General features: G+C 33.6%; 1 protein-coding gene across 2 annotated transcripts in view; it reads left to right on the top strand.

Annotated features, from left to right (window-relative positions):
- Nucleotides 1-19,457, top strand: part of HGF (hepatocyte growth factor) — a 69,384-nt gene that overhangs the window by 25,634 nt on the left and 24,293 nt on the right. For both annotated transcript variants that reach the window (XM_081147462.1, XM_081147461.1), the window contains exons 8-9: nucleotides 13,797-13,971; nucleotides 17,403-17,530. In XM_081147462.1, the coding sequence (XP_081003588.1) occupies nucleotides 13,797-13,971; nucleotides 17,403-17,530 (303 nt within the window). The remainder of the gene's footprint in view (nucleotides 1-13,796; nucleotides 13,972-17,402; nucleotides 17,531-19,457) is intronic.

The raw sequence follows: 19,457 nt of genomic DNA, 5'->3' as shown, positions 1-19,457 counted from the left end.
AAGTGTTGCTCTCCTCTTCATTTTCCAACCAATCTGTGGTTATTTTAAAAATACATTGGAAGAAGAAAGAAATAGAATGAATGTAACACTTCCCAATTATTAGATAAATGTTCTTTTTTTTTTCTGTCCAAGGAAGACTTAACTAATTATACAAGTGACATGCAATAATTCTGATGGCTTTGTTAAACAGAGGGCAGTGTTTATAAGATGTTAATTCTAAGAAAACAGTAGAACTTGTGAATCAAACTTACAGAGTTAAGATTAAAATAATCTTTTGAGCTTTGGAAATATTTTAGAAATAATTTATTATAGGGAAGCTTTTCATTTACAAAATTAGATAGAAAGTCTACATTTTTATTAAAATGAATAAAAGTCGACATTTTGGAATTTTAATAAGTATGAGATTATTTTTTATGAATATCCTTTCAAATATTTTGGCTTCAATATATAATAAAGCCTATAATGCAAAATCAAGAAATTTGGTGGTAATTTCAATTGTGCATTAGTTTTCTACTGCTGCATAACAAATTACAAAAAAATCTTAGTGGCTTAAAACAATATATATTTATTATCTCATAGCTTCTCTTGGTAAGTAGTCCAGGCATGACTCAGGTGGGTTCTCTGCTTAGAATGTCACAAGGCCATAATTCAGGTGCCTGCCAGAACTATGGTTTCATCTAAGACTCAGGATTCCATTCCAAGTTCACCAGTTATTGGCAGAATTCAGTTTCTTGTGGTTGTAGTGCTGAAGTCCTCAGCTCCTAGAGAATGCCTATTGCTTCTTATCATCTGATCCTCTCCACAATCTGTCAATTTACCTCTTCAAAGCCAACAGGATAGATTTCTGTTATTGTGAGCCTCTGACCCCTACACCCTCTTTTAAAGTTCTGGCTTGATTAAGAAAGACTCATCTAAGATGGTCTTCCTTTAATTAACTTAAATTCAACTGATTAGGGACTTTAATTACATCTGCAAATTCTCTTCACTTTTATGAAGCTAATATAAGCTAATAAGCTAATCACAGGAGTAGCTCTCCCATAATGTTCACACCCACACTTAAGGGGAGTGCATTATACAGACTGTACACCAGTGGGTGGGGATCTTGGGTATTATAGTTGCATTCCATATATCACACACATGTTTATATGCACTGGTTGTAACAGAATATTGATTATCACTTTTTATTTGTATTATTTGATTCTTGGGCGAGCTTTCTGGTTATCTCTCAGTCTCAATTGCTTGCATTCATTCTAAATTTTCAATATATTTGAAGAAAAAAATAGAGTTTAGTATGTTATTTATCCTCACTAATGTTGAAGGGAAACTTTTAAAGTCTTTTATTTATAATTTCCATATGAGAAAATCATAATTTCCAACCTTTATCTAACACCTAGAGAAAGGTATTTTCCAAGAATCAGTAACCCTTATTTCAGTTCCACAAAATGGCTGTGATTAAGCCAGTGGGGAAAGGGGTGTAAAAGCATGGATGGATGGAACAGCATTGCAGTATTCAAGGCATGGTAAGTAGGTTGATACTGCTAGGATGGGCTGAAAACAGAGAAATTAAAGAAGATGACAAAGAATGACGGGAGGCAGATCAAGTAGGATCCAAAATTGTCCCATCTAGTTCCCAAGAGAAACACTGGGCAATTAAGCAGGGAGAGTGGTCTTATCTGATTTGTGACCTAGAACAGTATTCTCCAAATTGGTATCTATGAAACCCAGGGGAATATAATGACTCTCCTAAAGTTCTGTAGGCATGGATAGCTTAAAGGCCTCAAATTCCACCTCTTCTATTAAAAGAATTCATATGAATTCTTTCCCAAAGTCGTCTACTAGAGATGCATATGTTCCTAAGGAGTCAATCAAGTTTAACACCTTACATTTCTATTCACAACCACCATTCCCCCCTTTGCTAAACAAAGTCACACTGCCCATCCTTCCTGAATTTTAAGGTAGTACATTGTCCTGGTGTGTAAAAACTTTTGGGACACTAAACAAAGAGACCTTTGAAAATACTATATGTGCTGCTTATCATTTATGTACTACCAATAATTATATAACTCTCTCCAGAATATATACATATGTGTGTGTGTGTGTGTGTGTATTTAGTGAATGTGTATTTATCTCTTAGAATTTTGTGTCCATAAGAAATTAAAAAAACTCAATTTAAAGACATAAAAATATTTTAGAAAAGTATGATGGAGCAAGGAATAAAAGACTCTCCAACATAAAATAAAATACATTACATTAGAATAACATTCTCTGGGTAAAGTGGAATGGAAAAATGATTGAAGGAAAAAAATAACTTGATGATGTACATTTTAACTAGAAAGAGGTAGGTATCACCTCACGATGGTATTTACAGTCTGTTAGATCCATTTAAAAATAATATGATTTTCTTTTGGTTAAAAATGTCAATAGTTATGCTAGAAATCACAACTTTTGGAGCTATTTAGACTTACCATAAAAAGTATAGAGGTCAACTTAAAAACATAAAAGGAAATATGAATATTTTTTCAAAATTCTTTTAGTAATGAGAAAAAACAACAACCAAAACCCAATGACATTTGAAGACCAATGATCTGGAAGAATTACTAAACACTCCAAGTAACTGACCTGGGGAAGGCTGAGGAAGGAGGCAGCCGGGTCTGATAAGATCTGATATAACAAGCCTGTAAGAGATAAAGAGACTGTGAAGTAAGGCAGTGAGCTGTGAGAATAACAGGGTGGGGAACGGTGCGAAAGATACTAAGTAGGCAGAATGTCCAGGATAACAACAAATTGGATGTAGTGGGGAATTGAGATAGGGAAAGAGAAAAGTCTAAAATATATCCCACATTATTGGGTAGATGATGCATATTTGAGAGAGAGAGAAATTTGAGGAGAAAGATAAAAGTTTAATTCTGCTTATATTGAGATGCAGGTGATTTACGTACGTGTGTGCTCATAGCACATTTAAGTTCAGCCTTCTCTGAAGGTCATGCAAAGCCATCAGTAAGTACTAGTGATGGTAAAAGCCTTGGGCACAGCAGCAATTCCAGGCAGCACAAAGAGAACACAAAGAGGGTTGTCTCTTTTCTACAGGATTTATTTAATAAATATTTACTGAGTAGATCTTATACGTCAATGCTTTTTTAGATTCTGGGGATGTAGAAGTGAACAAAACAGACCGAGGTCTATGATAAAACTGAGATTTCAGAGCTTTGGCATGAACTAGTGAAGTGAAAGCTGACATTGCCTTGACACTAGGATATTCACACCCTTCCAGCCAAGGTTTTGAATACTGCTCTGTTACTTTTATTTGTTAAAAAACTGAATGAACCACAGATTTGTTCTTGTCACTTTGCTCCCAACCTTCTAATCTTACAATCAGTGGATCACTGAAAGTGAAGGATGAGCCCTGCTCGTAACCTGACAAATGTGTGCCAGGCTGTTCCAGGACAGGTCTTCTCAGTCTTCCTTCACACCACATTCCCCAGAGGTGTTGTCCACCCAATGGGAGCAGCCCACATATATTCTGGCTACATAACTTTTAACAGATTTCCAGGTATATGGAATTTTAAAACATTGCAAACATAAAAGATTGGAGGTGCTGTATAGTGCCTAAATGAAGTATTGGTTTTCTTGTGGTTTTTGCCTATAATAACTTTATATTCTGAAAAACAGTTTGTTCCCTGTTTTTCAGGAAGAAATAATACTATTTATTGGGACTAATTGTGCTTTTCTGAACTGAACTTTAACAGTTCTCTGGCAATAGAAAAACTGTTGTGGTTGATGTCCCTCAGAAACTTTCATTGATTATTTAAATCACTTCTCACAAACTTCTTGGGCTGAAGATATCTTTATAATCTTTAACATTATTGATAACCTCAAATTGTCAATGTGGGCTTATGAATCAATATTTACTTTATTGGAAATTAAAATATACATTTAAAATTTTTATTAATTTGCTAAAAATAAGATTATTGGATGTTAATAAATAAAACCTATTTTAAATTAAAAAATAACTTTTCTCCCCAGAAAAATAGGGAAAACAATGGCATTGTTTTAGATTTTTTTCAAATTCAAATGTTTTGCAAATTTCTTTAATGTCACCTTAATTAGAAGATAACTGTCTCACATTTGCTTTGCATTCAGTAGTTTAGGATATCATACACCAAGTGCATCAGGAAATCCCACTGTATAAAGGACAAATGGTGTCTTAGCATTGTTATCAAAATAGTTCCAATCTTCTAAATCCCTAAAAGAATCTCCAGAACCCCAGGTGTCCCCCTAAGAACAACTTTCTTGCTGCATGTCAGACATGTAAGGCTGATGTAGTCCCATTAGAATACACTAACTAGGATACACCTGCTAGCTGCTCTAACTGTTCCTCACCTCTCACCACCAGCAACTTACCTAGTTGGGGATTTCTTTTATCATATATTATCTTTATCTCTGATTTTCTTATTTATGCTGTAGGATGGTCTAATCTGTTTTTAAGCTCTCTTATATGATTGGTACCATCATTTATACAGTTTAAATGCTAAAAGCCTAGAATAATCATTTCTTGCACTCCTCACATTTGATCCGTCAAGACCTATCAATTTTATCTTCTGAGTACTCTTCAAACATGGCCATTATACTTCATCACTGTCTCTGTTATCCAACAGAGCATTATTTTTCATCTTGAATATTTGAATGACCTTCTGAATGGAGCTGCTGTACCCATATTCACTAGTTTTCCCCTCCAATTTATTTTCTACACTGCAAATAGTATATATTTTTTCAATCTGAGTACATGATTCCCCATCCCTAGCATACAATACACACACTCAGTCACATACACCAGTTAAAAACCCTTCAATGACTTTCTTTGATCTCAAGACAAAGACGAAACAAACCCATCTTTTAGTCCTACACCCATATCTCTAAACTCATATGCCACCACAATTCTCTCCATGCTCTGTTCCTTCCAGAATAGTTTCTTTATTATATCTCATTATTTTCCATATTGTCATTATAGTTCCTTCACCCCTGCCTTGAAAATTTTCTCTTCCTTCCTGAGTTCAAAGTTCAACTCAGTCATCATTTCTTCAGTTATCATTTCTTTATTCAACAACCTTGAGTTGGTCAAATTCCTTATTATATATTTATAGCACCATAAGCCTCTCTTTCCATGTACTTCTTAGAATCCAGTTTTACACTTATTTTTGAAATTATTTGGTTAATAGCTCTATCAAAATTTGTAAGCTCCAGCAGAGCAAGAACTATGTCTCTTTTTTTATCCCATAGTGCTTAGCACATTGTCTTGCTCATGGTAGAATTTCAGCAACTATTTGTTGAATAAATGAATGTTACCTTTCTACAAAGTGGTAGTTTTCTTTTTCTTTTTTGTGTTTCCTGAAATTTCTTCTATGTTTCTTGATTTTCATAAGAAAACTTGGCTTTTGTCAGACACTGTCTGCCAGGAAAATTTGCTTAGTACCATCTTCCCATCACCACATCAACTCATCCTCAGGTTTCATGCTTCCCCTATTTTTTGTTCCTTCATTGCTGGTTGTCTTGATGGTCTTTACCTTACCAACAAAATAGACAAGATTTTTCATGATTTATCTTATTTTCCTCCTATTTCTTTTCCTTCTTCTCTTTTAAACTTTTAGATATGTAAGTATCCAGAGCCATTTTAGTTCTTAACAACTTTATTGCAGTGTAATTGATATAAAAAAACCTTCACATATTTGATGTTACAATTTGATGGGTTTGAGCGTCTCCATATACCCAGAAATCAAGGCAATAAATATTTCCATCACCTCCAAAAGTTTCCTTCTGCCAACCACCTGCCACTTATTTATTTATTTATTTATTTATTGTGGTAAAAACACTTAAATTGAGATCTACTCTCTTAAAAATTTTTAGCATATAGTGCAGTATTTTTAACTATAGGTTCTATGTTGTATAGTCTATTTCTAGAACTTATCTTGCATAACTGAAACTTTATATCTGTTGAAAAACTCCCCATTTCAGAAGTCTGAGCTAGGCAGATCTTTGGTAGCTAGGGTTTCTGTTAAAAGTATTATTATGGACTGAATTGTGTCCCTCCCCAACAAAAATCCATACATTGAAGCCTTAACCTCTATTGTGTCTGTATTTAGAGATAGGGCTTTTAGAATGTAATTAAGGTTAAATGAGGATTAGTGGCTTTAGAAGTAGAAGAGAGATCTCGCTCACTCTCTCACTTCACCATACGAGGATACAGTAAGAAGACAGCTATCAGCTATTCAGGAACCAAATTGACTGGCACCTTGATCTTGGATGTCCCAGTCTCCAGAATTGTGAGAAAACAAGTATCTGTTGTTTAAGCCACCCAGTCTGTGGTATTTTGTTACGGCAGCCTGAGCAGACTAATGCAGGTATATTACCACTGATAATTAAAAAAAAGAACCCTTCCTATTAACCAATGTACATCAGTGTCATTTTAGGAGAATATCTACCTTTTAAAATTCAGTATGTTTGTATATTGAGACAATAATTCATAAAATTACATGCAAACACACTGAAATTATTTTATATCTTTAAGAAAGCTGTTTATTTCTCTTAATTTTATAAATCCATCCAAGGCCAGACAGAGATTCATAGAAATAAAGTCTTATTGTAGTCTGAGTCAGGAGAAAACAATGCTATCAATACCCGTTCTCAAGGGAAAGATCTTATACTTCGAGGTTTTTCCCAAGTCATCTACTAAGGAATAAGAGTATGGAATTGAAGACCTTTCATGAAAGGCTTGTCTCTTGAGCATTTTATACTAGAAAAAGCTTGGATAAAGTCCAGGGAAAAGCTTCAGATAGGAATTGTAGGTTCACATGGAAAATAAACGTGCAAGCAATTTGAGGTTTGCACTTTGGAGGTCTTTATACTACTTTCCCACGTCAATTTTAAAACAAGAAGCTCTTTAAATTTACACTGAGCCTGATCCTGTCTTTTGTGGCCCCAAAAGTGCACAAGTCTGTTGACAGGAGAGTAGCTTTATACACTGTTCTCAGTGTTCAGGGACCATCCTAAAGTAAACTCTACATTTCAGTTGCTCTTCAATAGTTTGGAGTAAGAAGTGGGTGGATTGAACTACTCCCAGGAACAAGCAGGTATTTGCCTAAAGGCCTATGAAGCAACTTGCTCTTCTTTAGAGGCAAAAGAACAGTGATAGCTTATCACCACTGGGAGAAAGAAATTTTGGGATGTGTAGGGGAAACGTAAATGTAGGGATTTGCTTATTGCCCATATAGATCCTACAGAGCCGTGGTGTGGCTCTGTGTAATATATGTATGCATTTAAAATCTCCAAGTGGCATTCATGGACCTCCAGCAGGGCCATGTGGTCTCCACATAGATTTGTCTAGCTTTCCACAGAGAAAACGGATCACATTTATTAGTCATCTTGTTCTACTGGTTTCTTTTTTTGAGGCGCCAGATGTTTGTTCCAAGAATTGCATCACAGTTAATGTTCATTCTCTCAGAAAATCTACTTAAACCTTAAAGTTCCCCACTGGCAATCAGATAATAGCACATCCACAACAGCAAAGTGAAATTAATATTCCAAGAGGCACCCGTTGTATTTTATTGTATTCTAACAGGTCAGTAAAAATTTTCAATAGCAAATGTTGCTTTCCTTAAAGCATTTCCAAACAGAAAACTTTGTGTCAATCATCAGAGAAAAACATTCTTTCTCTCATGGGCCACCATTGATCATATAAACATCTTACATCTGCTTCAAAGGGTAGTCACTACAAATGTTTAATTTGTGAGGAACTCTCAGAAGAGTTTCGGGTATTTTCAGTGTGTAACTTGCAAAAATATTTGTGTATGTAGGGATGTAGTATTTTAAAAACATGTTGCTTTGGCTACACTTGATCAGCTTCAGCTGATATTTGGGGATGTTTCTATACTTATTTAACACTTCACTTGACTACCAAAGACTCTTCAAATCCATCCCTTAATTTAGGTGCCATGTTAAAGTGTTAAGTCTAAAGGGATAGCTTTCCCAACATTTAATAACCCTTTCCAAATTAACTGGCATAAAACATTTGTTTTGATTTTGAACCAGGTCTTGATATTTATACTGTAGGACAGCTGAAGAAGCCTATTTTATTGCAGTTGAGAAATAATTCATTTTGTTTGAATAGTAAGTATGTATGTAGGCAGCAGAGATCAAACATTTACATCACAGTCAAATGGTTTATGGACAAATCATTCATCATGGTCCTCATTGGATAATATTTATTAAGCAGCTGCATGAGTCTCATAACTCTTATTTATTGATGAGAACTATTTAGTTATCTTGTACTAATATATCTTTTTAACCTTTCTTATTTATTCTTACACATTGCCACCAGAGTTATGTAGTTTTGCTTATGGGGTTACTTCTAACAGCTGAATGTCAAATGGGATAAATACAGATGCACTAATTTCAGAGGGTACTTTTTAGTGAAAGTAAAATGCTATCTAAATACTGCTTGTTTGTAGTTAAAATCATAAGTAATATTTCCACTGAATTAAAACACAAGAATAAGTAAAACCATCAAGTTGTTTGAGGTTATATATTTGAAAGTTACAGATGCTTATTAAAATAAAAGACAAAAATAATATTATTTAGATTCTTTATATCTTAAATGAGGCCTGTTTTAGTTCAGATTCCTATAAGAGAATACCATAGACTGGGCAGCTTATAAACACCAGACATTTATTTCTCACAGTTGTGGAATCCAGGAAGTCCAAAATCAAGGTGCCAGTAGATTTGGTAACTGGTTCATAGGTGACAGTCTTCTCCCTGTGTCCTCATATGGTGGAAGGAGCTGGGGAACTCTGGTGTCTCTTACAGGGGCACTAATTTCATTCATGTGGGTTCTGCCCTTGTAACCTAATCATCTATCAAAGGCCCTACCTTCTAATTCCATCACATTAGGGATTAGGGATTAGAATTTCAGTATATAAATTTTGGGGAGACACAAATATTTATTAGCAAGGCCTACAAAAAAATTATATTTATTCTGTACCATATTATATTTCTATTAATGTGCAGTAATTCTTTATATTCAGTAATTTTTGTAATTTCAAAAGGTTTTAGTTTCTACCTCCAAATTAGAATCTGTTAAATAATCCAAGTTATTTAATCCAAAACCAAACTTTTGGTTTTTATTTAATCATTTTAACTTACCTTGTCTTTTAGTTAATATTCAGTGACTCCTTAAGATAAGATTATATCAAAGATTTTAAAATATACTAATGAAAGTTTATAAAAAAACTATTCAATGTAATCGTTCAAATGTTTCTATGATTGCTACTTTTAAATATGTTTTTTATTGATTTTTAGAAAGAGAGAAAGGGAGAGAGAGATAGAAACGCTGATCAGCTGCCTCCTGCACGCCCCCTAGAGGGGATTGAGACAGAAACCTGGGCATGTCGTCTGACTGGGAATCCAACCAGCGACCTCTTGGTGCATGGGTCCACACTCAGCCACTTAACCACACCGAATGGGCCTATGATTGCTACTTTTAAAAGTGAAAGATTCTTTAATTAAATCTCATTGGGAACCTCTGCACATGAGGTGGAAAGTTAAAACCAAAAATACAAGTCTTTGAACTTGACTCTATTTTTTTAGTGGATCCATCAGCAGTGAAATATTTTCTTCAATATTCTTACATAAAAAAAAAATATTCTTACATAAGTAGCATTTTCTATGACAGGGTTTTGTAATATAGGTATTTTAAAATTAACTTTAGTTTTTTGTTTTTTTTTGTTTTTTAAGTATATCTTTATTGATTTCAGAGAGAGGAAAGGAGAGGGAGAGACAGAGATAGAAACATCAATGATGAGAGTCACTGATCGGCTAGCCCGCAACCCGGGCATGTGCCCTGACAGGGAATCGAACCCCGATCACCTGGATCCTAGGTCGATGCTCAACTGCTGGCCGGGCAACTTTAGTTTTTAAAATTTGAAAACTTTGGCCTCAAATTAGGAAAATATTTATTTTCTACTAGCTTTTATATTTTAGCATTCCTCTTAATGCTTTCTGATGATCATGTGATTGCTTACTCTCTTAATTTTCCCAGTATTAATTTCCTAATAAACTATGATATTTTTTACATTCTTTCCCTTTTATAGAGAGCAGTGTAATTAAATTTGTTTTTGAGTTTAATGCTCTATGTATTGTTTCACATTTTAATGATTATGGGTCATTTCTACAATAGTGTCATTTTATAAAAGGTGTTTATGAAAAATTATTTGGAAAATGCAATTACTCTCTAAAAATGACACCTTATATTTAATCTTATACTAACTTTGTAGGCACACAATTTTGCTCTCTCATCCCCACACAGGCATAGTTTTATAGTGAGAGGCTACATTCACATAGTAGAGGAAACAGCCCTCTGAACCTGCTGCCACATGTAGAAATTCTGTCAAATAATGGCCAAATCTCTAACTATTTCTGAATATCATATTAATTTTTTTCAATGTTTAGGTTGGTATCTGGCAAATCATACCATTGTCCAAGGAGAAGAAGAACCTGCTAATCTCTGATGGGCTCAGCCTCAATCTAGGTTCCTAGTGAGATCTGTTGGGCCCATATCTACCTGGAGGTGGCCCTGATTGACATGGGGATTCATCAAGACTGAGTTTTTTGGTTCATGTTCACAGTGCCAGAGTAATGCTTGAGCCTTGGAAATAAGCCCCCCAAACTAGCTTTAAAACTTATTGCCCTCCAAATTTCTTTAAAAATTGCTCTCTAAAGAATTCTGCACTGCATTTCCCTTCTAAAAATATGAGTCCTTCAACCAAGCTCCTAATGACAGATGGGTTTCCTTTAAGCACAAGGTTTTGTTTAGCATGTATGCGCGTGTGTGTGTATGAGTTCTTTTTTTTTTCTTTTTTTACATTAAACAGAAGCTAGTGCTGGTTTTCTTTAAACCATCCAGGGGAAAATAAAGAGTCATAGTTTCAGCTTTGAAAAAAACAGGTCAGTAATAAACAAATAAAACAACATACACAAATAAGTAAGAAAGTAAAAGAGTAGAAGTACCCAACAGGCAATGAGGTTTGTGAAAAGATTAATGGAAGTATTTTTGCTTTGAATGCTCTAACTCTGACATTTCTCCCATTGTAAGGATTCTGAGTCCTTACCAAGGTCACACGTGTGCTGCCCAGGAGCTTGTGTCCAAGAAGTGAGGGAATCAGAACTTTTCTTCTTAGAATGTTAAGCTAATGAATTGGTGGATTCCTGGGGACATTTGCTTTTTTCTCCTTTCACGTCATACTTTTGTAACTATATATGAAATATATTAATACAAGCTGGACCTTTTATCTGTTTTAGAGCTATCATCCTCTAAAGACTCCCCCCCAGAGTTTCCTCAAATAATTTAACAGTAAACTCAAATCATCAGACATTAGTAGCTTAGTGGCATTTGTTTTACTGAAACATATATAGTTCCTAAGGACCTATGAAATCCATCTTATTTTCTATTTCTTGAAAGAACTTTAGGTAATATTAAAATCAAAGAACTTGGTTAATTAGAACCAACTTTTCTATACAAGTAATTTCTCCCAGCCCAATGATTTTTATTCTTCCTGAATCAATATGTATTAGTAATATTAATATATATACACACATATATATGTATAACTTACATATATGTAAATTCTCTAGGCTATCAACTCTTAATGAGGACTTTATGGGTTAGTCTTCAGATACTTTCTCTTCTCCATTTGAATTTCTTTTTAATTTAGAATAATTCTGAACCATATTTTTTTCTTTTTTTTTTAAACATGTTTTTATTTTTTAATTTCTTTTCATTTTTATTGATTTCAGAGAGAGAAAAGGAGAGGGAGAGAGTAATAGAAACATCAATGATGAGAAAGAATCATTGCTGGCTGCCTCCTGCAAGCCCCCTACTGGGGATCGAGCCTGAAACCCAGGCATGTGCCCTGACCTGGAATGGAACCGTGACCTCCAGGTTTATGGGTCCATGCTCAACCATTGAGCCACCTTGGCCAAGCCCACATTATTTTCCTAAAGTAGATACGTAAAAAGTGAAAACATTTAAAAATAGGCTGAAGTTATTAAAAGGGCAATTTGTAGAAATCTGTATATACAACATATCCTAGTGGTTGGGATGGTCATTAACCCTCCTCTTTTTTTCACAAAGCTTCATAGAATAATTTCAAACTTAGGCTCTACATAGTCTCCATGGAATTTAATGAAATAAAACATTTGGGCACATAAGGTAGTAATTACTTGTAAAAAATATATAAATTTATAAAATTGAAAAGCCATTAAAAAAATTTACACTATTAAATAAGGAACACTTTTATAGGCATCCCCAGCCTCTGAAGTCATGTCTAATTTTGACATCTTCTTTGGAGAAATGATACATCTAATTCCAGATTGGATAAATCAAAGACATTTATTCAAACCTTAAACTGTCCTGGAGGGAGTCAACCTGAGTTTTTTCCAGTGATATCTTGAATGACCATTGGAATTGTGAAGGTAACTGAGGAGTCTTTTGAACCATAAACATTTTCATATATGTTTTGAGAAGGCCTATGAATTTTAGTTCCTCCAGAATGTTTTTAATTATATTTTGTTTGAATGAGTAACATTAAAGACAGAAAGTCCAATTTGTACTAAAAATTTAACTTCTTTTTTAACTTTGTTACTGAGATTTTCATGATCTTCATAAAATATGGTAAGAATTACAGTTGGACTAAGAAAAGAGCTAGAACAACTAATTTGTGTTTTGTTTTTTTTAATGCCAACAAGTTGATTAAAAAGAAAAGAAAGAGCATATCAACTTTATTATATTAGAGAAAAATCCAAGGATAATCTCATTATCAACTTTGTATGTATTTAAGCAAATTAATTTTAGGAATAATTGTATAGTTATTTCAGAAATACTGTATGTTCAACATATATAAGTTACAGTGACATGGAAGTATATATCTTTAAAGAACTTTTTAAGAACAACCTAATTTGGTGCTTGAAAGCAAAATTAGAAAGGAGATAGCAATAATGATAAATTGAAATATTTTTATAACTCTGCTCTTTAGAACATTAATTTTCCCTTTAAAACTTGGCACATAGTACTTTTTAATTTCCCTACTTGATCACTATATTACTCATAGATGTTTTTCAATTTCCAAAGTAAGAAAAGTGATTTTTAATTTATTTTTTATTTTTTCACCCTCACCTAAGAATATGTTTATTGATTTTTTTTTTTTTTTTTTTTAGAGAGGAAGGGAGAGAGAGAGAGAAACATTGATGTGTGAGAGAGACACATTGATCGGTTGCCTCTCCTGCATGTCCCAACCAGGGATGGAACCTGTAACCTTTTGGTGTAGGGTACAATGTTCTAACCAACTGACTCACCCTGCCTAGGTGAAAAGTAATTTTTAAAAAAAACATATGTGGTACTTAAGCATTAATTGATAGAGAGATTTTGTATCTAATGTTAATAATGAATGAGTAGACAGATCCAGGAAATTTAAGTGGTATTTGTTGATGCTTTTTCAAATTGGTTTAGATAAAGCCAAGCTAAAATATTCTGTTTTATGAGGAGAAAAATTTCACAGCTGAGTCCACCATGTAAACCCATTCTTTTAGATTGAGTGTGATAGTAATAATAATAAATTTAATTTTTTATTCCATTCAATTATTATAAAAATTTATGTGACCAAAAATCCTGATAATACAAATGCAAATGAACACTAGGAAGGAAATGATAGGTTGAAAGATTTTATTTATTTTGTTTTTCTTTTTACCAATAGCTCACAGTACTATGAATGACACAGCTGTCCCTATGGAAACAACTGAATGCATTCAAGGTGAAGGAGAAGGTTACCGGGGCACAGTCAATACCATTTGGAATGGAATTCCATGTCAGCGATGGGATTCCCAGTATCCCCACCAGCATGACATAACTCCTGAAAATTTCAAGTGCAAGTGAGTAAATTAGGCAAATATAAATTTGCAGTAAACTCTGGGAAAATGAGGTAGGGTGGTTACTTTTTACTAATTTCTGTGTTAGTGATCCTTAAACTTTAGCATGCCTGGGGATAATTGGGAGTTAAAAGGCAGATTAATCCACTTAGATTTTGATTTCTTAGGTCTGATATTTGGATCTCAATTATGCATTTTAACAAGCACTCTAGGTGATTCTGAATTGATCGTTGATGTACCATGCTTTGGGAAGGGCATACACAGGTTTCTGATCTCAGGTCTATTTAATAAGCCCATAAGTGGTAATAATAACCAAGTAATAAGTCAAATTTCAAACTGCCTTTTTAAATGTTCATGTTAACTTTAGGGGAGATTACCTACTTTTTCTCCCACTAGAAGAAGAATACCTTGGTTTCAGCTAACATTGTAAACTGATGAGTTTTCAGCCTTGAAACAAAATTATTTTAAACATTTTAAATGAATATTTTCTATTATTTCTAGATTTGCTTTTAAAAAATGGGAAAGTAAAACAATTGATTAGATGAATCAAGCCAAAGAAACTTCCCTTGAATATCAGTTATATAGTTGTATGTGCCTTCTCTGTGACTGGTTTTTTTTTCACCACTTGACTTTTGTTGGACAGACACAGCCACAGTGCCATGTGTTTTTAAATTGTCCACCTTGTTATGGGGAACATAAAATGATTGCTTTTGAAATTTATAACACACGTGTCATTCATAGTGGCTTTGCTGAAATAGCACCTATAAATAACATATATTGGCTTTATGTAATTGGATTTTAATAAGAGAGCTTAACATTTCAAGATGGAGAATTATGAGCACTAGTTGGTCCATCACTGGAGAGGGGATATATTTTATGTGTTTCTTTTTAAGTTAATTTAATGTATTTACTTAGACAGTAAATATTCATGTTATGATTTTTTCATTATTTTATAATAAAAAAATTATAGTTGTCATTCTGGGTTTATTTCCCACCGTCTTCTTCACAGCAGTACATTCTCTATTCCTGTTGTATGTGTTTCACACCTCAGAAATAAATACTGAAGTAAAGGAAGCAAAGAAAATAAGAAAGATTAGTTAACTTTCTGTTAACATCTAAGGACTGGTAATACTCAAGTAAGAAGTTGTGGGTGTGTGAATACCCAATAAAATTCATCTGTAAGAAAAGGAGAGTAGTTACAAAAATTTAATTCACACATTTCACAATGAAAAATTATCAAAAGTTTAGCTGTTATTTGTTATCAGAATTTAAAGTATTCTTTATTAATTTAGTTATTTGATCAAGATAACCAAACCCACATCCCCCAAAACAAAAAGTGAGTTGCAATATAAAGCAGATAAAATCTGACTCAACATTTTTCTCAGAATATTGATACATTTAATATTTGTGGCCTAGCAGAAAATAGTGTGCTGGTCTGGTGTCTCTGGTTGTTTTAAACACTATTTGCCTCAATACTGAGACTCCTAACAAATGACAATTTTTAAAACTATAACTCAACCATGTGCCTGTGATAAATCTACATGAATCATATAATGATTAATCTGTTTTAGTAATTGTAAATGATTCTTCCTAAAGGAAAAAAATCTTGCAAAAGTATTTGGGCACATCTTGACTCCCATTTTTATATACTTTTTTTGTGATAAATAATTATATTTTATTTATTTATTTGTTTTAAAATAAATTTATTGAGATGACATTGGTTTATAGGATCATGTAGGTTTCAAGTGAACAGACACCTCTCCCAAGAAGGCATACAAACAGCCAACAGACATATGAAAAGATTTTCAACTTCACTAGTAATTAGATATAGATTTTTAAAGTGGGCCTAAACTGAGGGTTTTGTTAGCCTTAGACCTCTGTTTAATTGTTTTGTCTTAAATTAATTGAACTAAACAATTATTCATCTAAAATTACAAAATTGTGTGTGTGAACTTTATGTAAATTTAAATGCAAGTAGTTTGTACTGACATAAATTTTTGGAACATAAGTATAAATTGGTTGAAAGAAATAAAAGATTTTCTTTATCTTTCAAGTTAATAATTTTATCATTTTATAAGAAGGCTAAAGGCTTGAATATGGGTTACAGCTATGAAAACTTGCTATACTGTGGCCTTAACTATTGACAATCACTGTTCTTATAACCAAACCCAAGCTTCTTCCTTAAAAACTTATCAGTTTCTAATGGTCAATTTGGGTAGCAATAAAATTATATGAATTCTTTTTTTTTTTTTTTTAATATGTTTTTATTGATTCTAGAGAGAGAGGAAGGAAGAGGGAGAGAGAGAAACATAGACTTGAGAGAGAAACATCCATTGGTTGTCTCCAGCATTCATCCCAACCAGGGATCAAACCCTCAACCTGGGTGTGTGCCTTGATTGGGAATGGAACTGGTGACCTTTCAGTGCAGGGGATGACACTCAACCAAGTGAGCCACACTGGCCAGAGAGGTATTTCTAATTAGACCTAAGTAATGTAAATAATGTGGTTTCCCATAGATTGAATATTAATTTTGTTAAATGATTAGCCATAGATCTAAGAAAAGAAAGTACAAGTTTGTTTCAAATTAGAGAGCATTTTTTAGGAAAATAAATCATAAGCTCAATATTTTATTTAAAATGAACCTTATATTAAGGTTCACCTTAAAATTCTTTTACATACAGAGACTATTTGTATAAAATATTTTCCTTATTGAAAACTCTAAATACTTAATAAATCACTGGTAAAATAAAGGATGTACATATACTACATTGACAGCTTCTATAGTTAGGTTTCTATATTATAATTACGTCTTTATTTTACAAAAATACTTATGAAGATTTAGTTAACTTCTCTAAATCAAGAAATAACTGCTTTAAGTTAAATAAATGTATGTAATAAGTGAAATAAATCAAGAAAATACAGAATTTAAAGAAGAAATATATATGATGTTTTCTTGTGGCAAATGTTTGAATAGGTGAAACTTGCATTTTAAATGAGAGTAGTTAATGACTATTATATATTAGCCTCTATTCTGCAGAGAGGTACATGTTGTTTCTACATTATATGTGAGCCATAAAAGCAGAAAATAACAGGTTTGTTTTTAAAATTTGTAACAGTTGAGAGTCCAAGTCTTGAGAATGAATGGGAAGAAAGAAGTGGTACTAGTTCTCTCTTTTGTGAAGCAGTGGTGTTTGTCTGGAACACCAGGCCAGCGGAAAGGAAAGAATACCAATATCTGACAGCATCTTTTTCAGTAATAGGGGCAGTGTCAATTGTGTATACTGAATTCTAGATTGTTCTAACAATCCTAAAACTAAAACTTAGCACTCTAATTATAGACATGCACACATTCTGGGGTTCTAGAGATGTAATAGTGCTGATTTCATGAATGTAAGAACTCGGGTAATTTACATTAACATGTTTATTCTCAATAGGGACTTAAGAGAAAATTACTGCCGAAATCCAGATGGGGCTGAGTCACCCTGGTGTTTTACCACTGATCCAAACATCCGAGTTGGCTACTGCTCCCAAATTCCAAAATGTGACGTGTCAAGTGGACAAGGTAACAGTTGACATTTTGCAATGTGCGCATGATTAAATAAATTCAGGGGAAATGCTTAAAGGGAGTTCACATTTTACAGCAGAAGGCCTACTCCTTATTGTAATATTTTCTCTGGATAGCAAACAGAGTCACCAAGTCTAAAGTTGGATTTCTTTTTCATATTAATTTGTTCAACATTTAATTATTTATTTGCTTGTATACCAGTGCCAGACACAGTTCTAGGCACTGGATACTGGGAAACAAAACAAAATTCTCTGACTCCATGGAAATAATCTCTAGTAAACAGAAAAGAAGCAAAAAAAAAAAAAAAAAAAGAGGTGGGGATATTAAGTTAGTTTGTGGTAAGTGCTAGAGAGAAAAGTGTCCCAGTTAGAAGAGAGGGGCTTTGCTACTTTACATATTAATTGTTTGGGAAGATCTCACATAATGAAAAATTCAAAAAAATAAAGGACATCATTTCACCCTTCCCAACCCTCCCTGGGCCACACACACACACACACACACACACACACACACACACACACACAGCATTCTAGGTAGAGAAAATCTGCAATTGAAAATGGCATGAAATGGGAGAGTGCTTGAAAAGTTTAAAGGGAAGAAACAGCGCATGACTGTGGCTGGTACAGACTGAGCAAGATAGAGTGGCAGGAGATGGGGTCACAGAGCAATTGGGTTGAACTGCTTAGGCCTTGTAAGATTAGGAAGAATTTATACTTTTATTCTGAAAGAGAAGAAACTGTGTTGAAGGGTTCTGAGAAGATAAATGACCTGCCTGACTTAAATTTTAACTGGACAATTCTGGCTGTATTATGGAAAATAATCTGAACTTCTGACAAGGGCCAAAATAGGGGAATCAAGTGAGTGATTGTTTCAGTATTGAGGCAGGAGATAAGAAGCTGCCTGGGTGTTAGCGGTGGAGGTGGTGTGTAGTGGTGGGGTTTGGGATAAATCACCATTGTACTTGGAAATGTAGGCACCATTGAAGATAATTGTTTCAGGGAGCAGTAGTAGAGGAAAGTCAGATTGAAACAGGTTTAAAAAAGAAATCATTCGTCAAAGATTAATAATAATGTTGGTTTCTGGGCATTTATTGTTATACACTGAATTGAGAGTTATAATTTTCACATTATCATTTCTTCTACATAAATTGAATTATGATGATCATAGTCCTAAATCATTCTAAAAAGTCCAAGCCAAATTTAAAGTTTCATTCATAGATTTATTGCCCTATACATGCTCATCCATCCTTTAACTTCTTTCTCAGTGACATTTTTCATGAACAACTCTGAACACAGTTGTAGGGAAAAGACAGGATGGGTCCCTTCTCAGTCAATTTCACTGTTCTTTGAACACTTTAAAGGTCATTTGGAAATAAAGCTAAAACAAATGATTAAGAGAGTTTTGGTACCAGCTGGATGTTTTGTTTCTATCTTGTTCATTTAAAGTTTCCATGGATGGGGTACCTTTTTTCTGTCAAGCGCCAATTGGATATTTATAACATCATTCTCGGGCCATACAAAATTAGCAACTTAAAAGTTAGCTATGAAAAAAGCTCCTAGATTTATCGAATTTCAAGTCCTGCCCATGGTTGGACTTGGCAGGGCCAGACCAAATGATTTTGCAGGTGGAAGTTCCCCACCCCTGAAACTATTACTGATAATTTGTGATCATAGAGGCAAATGAGAGCAATGACTTCATAAGTTTCTGGTATATGTTAAGATAGTATTATGTATAGTATATATATATACTACTTACCAAATGATCAGGTAAAGTGAGAGTTTTGGATTTTAGAAGTTAAGCAGATATTGCTTATTTAATAAGTGCACACATTAATAGACAAAGGAATTAGTTTTACAGAATTTAAATAACTTGCCTAAATACTCAAATTAGCACATCTGGGATTGAATATAACTCTCCTTAAAAT

Source organism: Miniopterus schreibersii, assembly GCF_964146895.1.
Source record: "Miniopterus schreibersii genome assembly, chromosome: 9".
Taxonomy (NCBI): Eukaryota; Metazoa; Chordata; class Mammalia; order Chiroptera; family Miniopteridae; genus Miniopterus; species Miniopterus schreibersii.
This window is presented reverse-complemented; position numbering and strand designations above follow the sequence as displayed.